A 9,061-nucleotide genomic window follows, 5' to 3' on the forward strand; every position below is an offset into this window, starting at 1 on the left:
ACACAATATATATAGACACACACACTCACACAAACACAAATTTTTTTTCTAAAGGAATGGTCGGAGGTTATTAGATGAGGCCCGATCATCGCTAGGTGTGCCAAGTATTCGAGTACCACACCCTACACAGATGGGGATTCAACCCATGACTTGAGGGGACTTACGACCTTCAGAGAGGCTGGCCAACCGGCAAGGCCCCAAAACACACACACATGTGTATGTGTGTGTGTATAATATATTAAATAAATAAAATATTAAAAATAATACAAAAGAGAAAATAAGAACTTTAATAACACTAACTTTTAAAAACTAAGAGCTTGTTTGTCATCACTTATGTTTCAATTAATATGATATTTTTTTTATTTTTAAAAACAAATTAAATTGTATTTAAAAATAAGCATATATTTTTTTGTATTACATCAAGATTTAAGTATTTTTAATCTATTATTCATTAAAAGAAATAAAATAATCAATGAATTCTTTGACACCAAATTCTTATGTATTTACATATCTAACACCTAAATTTTGTTGTTTATATTTATGCCACCCAGATCATTCGTATCACATCTAATATTTCGCAATTTTTAGTTTTAAAAAGTGAATACATGCTTTCATATATATATATATATATAAGCTGATTTACATGTAAAAATTGAAATTTAGGTGTTATATATGTAAATACATAAAAATGGATTGATATGTATGTAAGTCTTAAATTTTACATAAAAATATATATCTATTAATTTTAATCTTAAAAGGATTTTAAAGAAAATTTTAATTCATTAATTTAGATCAAACATAGTTTGCATTTCTTGCAGTTGTCTCCTGTGTCCTTTTTTAATATTATTTAAATATCATACTTCTATGTCGTGTCCGTGAAAGAAACCGACACAAATTTCCACAAAAAAATTAAAGCATAAAATTTTTTATTTCGCTATCACCAAATTAGAGCAGTACAACGCTAATACACAAGGATAAGCACCTTTAAATCGAGAGGTAGACGAGCTCTCTCAAATTCTTCCATCTCTCTCAAATTCTTCCATTTGAGTGGTAGGAAATCTCTCCCAAATTTTAGTCGTAAGATCCAAGACAATATTCTTATGCATACCTTAACCCTGAACATATTAGTTTCTATTTATACTAAATAATAATAATAAATAATAAAAGCCTCAATTGCCCTTATGTTAATAAAAGAGTAAATTGTCCCTCAGATTCTAATGTAACAATAATCTGCTCCCAAAAATACATCTTTCTCGTAAGGTGGAAAAAAATTGTGTTCATCCTCCTCCGTTCTTCATCCCCCTCCTCTTCATCACATTCTGTCAGAGCATGTAATGTTTGATATTTGCAACAGTGTTTTAGGATAAGTTTCTCATCGCATTGAAAACATTACTTCATGGCTCGCTTATCCTGGATCCATGTCTCTGTAAGGCGCTTGAGCGTCGCCCTCGGTTGTGGTCCATGTTTCTTGTCCTGTGAATTTTCTTTTTGGACTTCCACTATTTGAGTTTTAGACATCATTATGATTTTAGTAGTTTAGTATGATGTTTCACATGTGCTGCTCCTAATAGGCTGTTTTATTGCATTTTTTTCTTCAATCAACTGCACTAGTTCTATAGTTTCACTTAATTATTACAGTTTTAATAGGCGAAGTGATGCTCAAATCTATGACTTCAACCCTTTCATGAAGTTTCTTTCCAACACTTCTTATGATATCCTCTTCATATGGTCGGATAACTTCTCAAATTTCTACATATACTACATGACAGTTTATTCCTTGATCACTACAAAAAAACTGCTTGTGTAAATACCTTTCATGTGTGATTTAGAAGCACTCCAACTATCGAACCTTGAATTCTTCCAATATTGGGATTGCCTGACGTTATTCTCTTTATTGATACCATGCTAGAGCTGTTCCTTTCAAACACAGAGCTCCCATCATCAAATTTTCTTTCTCTGTCAACTCATTAACAAGGAATCTCTTAGCACATAAACCCACTCATAAGTATCATCTAATTCAAAAATCAACATCTTGAGCTTCCTCACGAATGAATCTGCTCAATTTTCTTGACCAAATTTCATTCCATCATAAAGCTGGGGTTGGGTTCCCTTCTTCGACCAATATTAATTTCTTTTCTTGCATATGTATGACGCTAAGGCTATAAGCGAGCCGAGCTTGAGCGAGCTCAGGCTTAGCTTGTGTTCGGCTCGTTTGAAATTGCTCGTGTTTGAAACCGAGTCGTGTTCGAAATTGGCTCACGAACAGTGTGTTCATATTCGACTCGATTTAAATATTCTTGTTCGTGTTCGGCTCAAAATTGATTTGTTAAAATTAATTATAAAAAAATTGTTGTAGGGTGTTGAATTCGAATATGCACCAAGTTTGTAGAATATAAGGTGCAAAACCACATAACCACACAAAATGTTATGATTCAAACTTGAGCTAAAACTAGCCAAACAAGAGTGAATAAAAATTGTTTGTGTTTGGCTCATTTTTTAATTTGAGTTTTTTTTTTTTTTTTGTATTCGACTTGTTTACTTAATGAACGAACCGAGCATGAGCTACTTAACTAGCCGAACATGAGCTGTTTGTGAACTAGACTTTTTTGTTAGCCCCATCTGGCGCTCCTCATAATCAATTCACAAGTCCCCATAAGTTCCAAAATTGTCTTCTACCCGTAAGGTTTCTGTAACAAAAGACACTGGTGCGGTTGGATGCAACCCTTAGCCGGGGTCTCACCCACCATGGTTCCTTGTTACGAGTCTAAATTCTTCAAATTGATCTTTTCTGGTCCTGAATCGCCTGCCGCCCCATTTTTATTACCGCTTCTCATTCCAGTCGTCTGGATGTCATGCCATTCTTGACAAATGCTGACACTCGAAACTGCTTCCCATTCCTTAAGCCAATCTCGCTGCTTCAGATCCACCCAAGACAACGATACTGCCCTGATGTAACACAAATTATTCTGATTGCCGCCACTCATGTTCTTTTCAGACGTCCTCGCTTGGCTCTGCAGCAGACGACATAGTGCTTTTGCGGGGCTCCGCAATCTTCTTTATCATTTCAACTAGGACTGTGAAGCTCCCCTCCATAACTGATAAATGCTCCTCTATTTTAGATCTGATTTCACTGACCCCATTCACTAGTTTTTCCTCCAAAACATCCATCTTTTTGACAACCATTACACCTGAATGGTTTTCGATCACGAAGGACGAGGAACTAACGTATGCTGAAATCATGTTCTCCGAATCTCATCTGTACCACTAGATCGTTAGCCCGTTCGTCTGCGTCAGCTTCCCAACTGACACTTCTCATGATTGTATTACAAGACTTTTGTCAAGATGAATATCGCAATCCCATGTTGCTTCCCCCGCGATCATATTGCAAGGCTTCAGTCACATAATCACAACCACACTAACTCCAAACACGATCGTGTCGCAAGTCTTCGGTCACGAAGATCACAATCCCGCGTTGCTTCCCTACTAGCTTCAGCCTCGATGGTATCACAATGTTAGGTGAGCCGCCTTCTGTATCGTGTCTGCCTCGACCAACGAAAAAGACGCGATATCGAGTGGCTTCCAAGTGAAAGAGATACGATTCCGTCAGCTTCAGAAGTCACCGTGAAAGATCGATGCTCATATACCGTTTTGATAGGAATCGACACTGATTTTCACACAAAAATTAGGGCAACAAATATTTTATTTTACGAACACCAAATCAGAGCAATAAAATACTAATACATAAAGATAAACAACTACGATTCGAGAGGTAGGCGATCTCTCCAAAATCCTACAATTTAGGAGGTGAGAAATATCTCTCAAACCATAACCCTAAGACTCAAGATTACACTCTTATGCATATCCTAATCTTAATCCTATTAGGGTCTATTCATACTAAACAACAATAAATAATAAAGGTCTCAACTGCGCTTAGGCTAAGACTAAGTTGTCTCCTCCCTCTTTTACCTGAACCAAATTTTTAGGTTACATTATCGGCTCGATCCTCTTTACTTTGATGTCATGACTTAAGTCAATTTTGATCTAACTTAACACAACTTTTTTGTGAGTGAGAATTCCATATCTGAATTTTAGAAATTATGACAACCCATTCTTACTAGTTCTGCATTTCTCCTTCTATTCTTTGAGGAGTTGCATTAATTTTATTAGGAATATTTATGACTCGATTCTCTATAACTTTATTTGATTTGGATTTGATGCATTGTAGTTTTTACACAAAGTGAGAAGTCCGAAAGTTGAATTTAAAAAATTGCAAGCCCTTCTCGATGATTCAGATATAACTAGCTCATTTTGTTTCAAAATTTTTAAAAAATTGGAGAGTAGATTCTCAACTCAATCCCTTGCAACCTTTATGTTCACAACATTAGTCAATTCTAATCCGACATATTCCAGTTTTTGCATAAAGAAGAAAAATCAAAAGCTAAAATTCAGAAAATATAATGACCCGCTGATTCTGGCTTAACTCTTTCATTTCTCATTATAATTTTATGAAGGTTGGAAGGTAGATTCTCAGTTTGTTCCACTACAATCCTTATACTCAGCACTTCAATTAGTACGTACGTAGGAAAGATGCAATATCACTACACATACACGTCCTACAGTTGGTTCCGTCTTGGAGTACTTTTTTTTTTTATGAATCACTTTGCTGAATAAGCAAATGAGATCAAGGTAAGCAGAGAAGAGATTCTTTTTTGAAAGGGCAATATTGACGAAGATTATGCAACCTCTCATTATCGTTCCTGATGACTTATTGTTATAAGTTTTAAATAAGGGCTGGAAATGCCAAATTCAAGCTGTTAGAGGAATTATAGGTGAAGATTTCTCATGCTGAATTTTATTCCTAATGTTATTCATATTCCCGTTTTTTTTTTGTTTTTGATCAGTCACATTCTTTTGCATAGGTTCTTCAAGGTGATGCTTTGTTTGGACAAAAGGAATTCCGCAGGTCGCTGGTACTTTCTTTGCTATAATGCCATAATTGGACGAGTTTTAAATTTTTTTCCCCGGTATTTATTGTGTATTTGATAATTTTATGGTACTTAGGGTTTAGGATGAGTTCTGATGAAAAAAATATTAACACGAATGAGAAATAAGAAAATGTAACGTTTTTCTTTTTAATGTGAATGTGATTCTTTTTTGTAATTTTACATCTGCTGTACCTTTTTCAGGGGATTTTTTTTTTGGTAATTGTACGTCTGTTGTACTATGAAATACCAGTCCAACATGTTTTTTTTCTCTAATTATTTTAGCCTTTCAAGAGAATGCTTTGGGTTCCACTAGTGATATTTCATAGAAAATCAGGATGTAAATTAACTATTCTCGATTGCCCACAGAGCATGTATAAACAGTCTTTGCAACTCTGCAAGATTATTCCGAAGCAAACAACTATTTCCAGAAGTCCACTGTCTACATCCACTAGATCCTCTTCTCCAAATAATATGAACATTTCAGCTATAAATGAAAATGAGGTAATTTTTCTTTTCTATTATGGGATGTGCTGTTGAATCAAGTTCTCATTGCTTTTTGATGACAATCTTCTATTTTGTTCTCTTGGCAGGTGAAGTTCAAGATTTCCCTTTGTTATTCTGCGCTATATGAGAACCGGGCTGCTCTTGCGGAGGTTTTCTTTTACGTTTAATCGCTCTTATTATTTAATTTGTTGGAACATGGATTTAAGCAATTCATAATCATCATCAAACTCTTAATTTAGGAGGTTTTAATTTGTTTGCACATTATATCTTTTAGTAGTTATATTTGCATACTTATTTAGTGAGGTTTTATGCTACAGTTGTGATATTTTAACACTATAAATTGTACTTTCCATTGGCAATGCTATAGAACTACTAAGATTCTTACAAGGTTATTTGTTAGTTGGATAGTGCATAGAGGTATTGATACCGAAGTTATCCCAAAATTTGATAGAAAAGCAGATTTTATTACTCCAAAAACAACGGGCTTACAATCAAGATTCAAACAGGAAAGAAAACACAATAGAACACCACTATCCTGCTAGTTCGGGATAGGAGAAACCGTGTACAGCGGTGCAGGGATGGCAGCTGGAATCAGATCGGGGGAAGGGGTAGGTGATTATGTGGAGGTAGTTATCATCTCGGAGCAGGATACAAGCTAGAGCACCACCTGTCCTCTGATATCTCTAGCAAGGGAGAAACGATGACGACAGAAAAGACTTAATAAAAAACTGAACCCTAAAAACAATAATACAAACATACATATAATAGTAGATAAATAAGAGGCGGAGGCCTGACAAACCCAGCCCCTGGATTGGACCGGCCAGATGACCCAGGTTGTTGCTTCGCTGAACCGATCCTGCGCCCTCCAACTAGTTCAACCCTTCCTCAGGTGAGCCCCACATCAGGTATGCTGTTGAATAACATATTTAAGTTAAACTGGATCTTAGCGTCAATTCCATGAGATCTCTAACAAGTATGATATGATGTTTGGTACTCCACTGCAATTATAGTTCTTTATGATCAATAGGAAAAATAGAATGTTTGAATCTATTTTTGTTTAATTAAGTCGTCCTATTGGTGCGTTAAGTGACACACTAACATGTTGTTAGATTATGGATTGGAATTATGGTGGATAGCAATATTGGCAAGGAATTGAAACTGCAAGGGGTTGGTGGTAAGGAACAGATAAATTTAAGCGATGGAAGGGGCAAACATAGCGAGGAAACAGAGAATTTACCTTGGAGAAGGGTAACCAACTGTTCCAATGGTTTTTGTTGTAATTTTAGGAAGTTTTTGTTTTAGTATATTCTATTATTTTTTTTCTATTTTTAGAATTTAACATTATTTGTATGTCATAATTCGTGTTTTCTTCTTTTATCATCGGGAGTTATGACTGGTTTTATTATGTTTCTAATGTGAGAGCCATTCTCCTCTATTTATGTTGTAATATTTTTCTATGAAATTGAAGAGGAATAATTATTTTTTCTTCCCAAGATCTACATGGTATTAGAGACCACCTTCACATTCGAAACGCCGACTTAATCAAGTTGAGAAATTCTCTACGGATTTTTTGCTCCTCCCTGTTGCAATATAGTCCTTATTAGAGTTCACTAGGAAGAAAATAATTGGATTGCAGCAGACAGTTCGCTTGGAAGATATTGAACGGATCACATTATACCCCTCGCGATACATTAACTATTAGAGCCACCTGGGAAGAAAATTGCTGGATCGTGGGAAGAACGACCATAGTATGACAGGCCCCTTGCGATACAATCATGGTTAAAGCCAGTTGGGAAGGCAACGGGTGGATTGTGGTAGACTCCTCGTGATACATTTGCGATTAGTGCCATTTGGAAAAGGTGTGGGTGGATCACATCGTTCATAGACCCGACATCTGTCTTTCCTCTAGCATTGAAACTGCGCAGATTTAGCTCTTGGCGGCGGGCTTCTTTCTGATAGGAACTTTCTCCGCTACCTCTGCTTCCATATCTTTGTCCTTCATTCTTTTTTGTTATTAAGTGGTGAAATTATTGGCGTGCTTCTTTGATGGTTTTTTTTCGGTCTTCGACGTCATTGGAATTTGTAATTTGAGAGAATGAAACTTGTTCTTATTTTCATTTTTCATCTCATTTTCACTAAGAATGCTTCCGTTCCCGAGTATCGTGAGCTGGGGAATTGAATTGAATAGAAAGTAGGCTTATCAAATGAAACTTTTTCCCCTTCGACTTCTTCTCCTTTGGAGTTGCGTCCACGAACTTTTCATCTACTCATTTTTAAGCAACAAATTGACCAAAATCTTCTCTCCTTCGGTGATGTCATACAAGTTGGTGATGACCAATGCCCAAAGAAATTATACCGTTTCTATTGGTTATAGTAATTCCGAAACCAATTCACTCTATCTATGGTGATGTAGGCATTGCAAAAAAATCATGATATACGAAGTAGACATGTTAGAAGTTTTATGATAAAACCCGCAAATTGGAAACCAAAATTTAAACATGAAGGTTGGATTTATGAAGCCACTATTGATGAAACTCAAGGGCTTTCTACCAAATTGGATGCAATACCTTTCATTAAGGAGAAATTAGAACACTTGCATAATTTTTTTCAATCTCCAAATTTGTCACCAACTCCGTCTTTCTCTTAAGTACAAAATGGTAACTCTCTAGTCACTGCATTGTTAGGTGTTACTTTCCATTAAAAAACTTTTCAAATATTATCGAGCAATAATTACCAAAAGTATTTTAAAAATATTTTAGTTAAATTTTTTTCTGAAAAAGGAATAGTTCATCAAAGCTCTTGTGTCGACACCCCACAACAAAATGATGTAATTGAAATAAAAAATAAAAAATTATTAGAAGTAGCTCATGCATTGCTATTTACAAAATAGGTCCCAAATATTTTTGGGGTGAAATTGTTCTTAGTGCTACATTTCTCATTAATAGATACCCGATAAAGTTTTGAACTTCGAAACACCTTTTGATGTCTTTTATAAAATTTAGCCAACAAATCAATTTCCATTTTTTTTACCTTGAAAGATATTTGAGTGTGCTCATTTGTTCATATCCACAGTTATAATCAAGGAAAACTTGAACCCTAGTCGTAAAGTGTGTTTGTTTGTTATTTTCCCACCTAAATGGGGTATAAATATTTTGTTTCTATTTTTAAAATAATATTTATCTCAATGGTTGTCATTTTTTTTGAATTGCAATTTTTTTTTTCACCTTAACTTCAATGGGGAGAGTGACAAAATAAAAATTTAAATACTATTTTTCAGGAATTTTTTCAAACCAAAAACTCACAAAATTATGTCCCTCTGTCGGCACTAAAAAGAGTTATGTTTGGGGGTGTCGGCCGTAAGAAGGTGTCGGTAGCCGGAATTGAAATCCCATCGCCCGCTTCGAAAGGACGTTTTAATTTATGTATATATATATATATATAATTTTAGAAAAATATGAAATCAAACTGACCTCATATTTTTCACAGTTTAAATGAAAGAACGCTCTACCTCAAATCCTGTATCTATCCCAAGGGATAAACACAAGACTTGAAGATGAGACTCGATCAAATAA

The 9,061-nt window shown here is 35.1% G+C and overlaps 1 protein-coding gene across 4 annotated transcripts in view; it reads left to right on the top strand.

Annotated features, from left to right (window-relative positions):
* LOC110023594 (anaphase-promoting complex subunit 7) overlaps positions 1 to 9,061 on the top strand; it is a 70,753-nt gene that overhangs the window by 6,331 nt on the left and 55,361 nt on the right. For 3 of the 4 annotated variants that reach the window (XM_020723090.1, XM_020723094.1, XM_020723084.1), the window contains exons 3-5: positions 4,920 to 4,970; positions 5,352 to 5,486; positions 5,576 to 5,638. In XM_020723090.1, the coding sequence (XP_020578749.1) occupies positions 4,920 to 4,970; positions 5,352 to 5,486; positions 5,576 to 5,638 (249 nt within the window). Of the gene's footprint in view, positions 1 to 4,919; positions 4,971 to 5,351; positions 5,487 to 5,575; positions 5,639 to 9,061 lie in introns of those variants that run through there. The other variant, XM_020723102.1, reaches the window with a different exon arrangement.

Source organism: Phalaenopsis equestris, unplaced genomic scaffold (genome assembly GCF_001263595.1).
Source record: "Phalaenopsis equestris unplaced genomic scaffold, ASM126359v1 Scaffold000002, whole genome shotgun sequence".
In the NCBI taxonomy this organism is placed as follows: domain Eukaryota; kingdom Viridiplantae; phylum Streptophyta; class Magnoliopsida; order Asparagales; family Orchidaceae; genus Phalaenopsis; species Phalaenopsis equestris.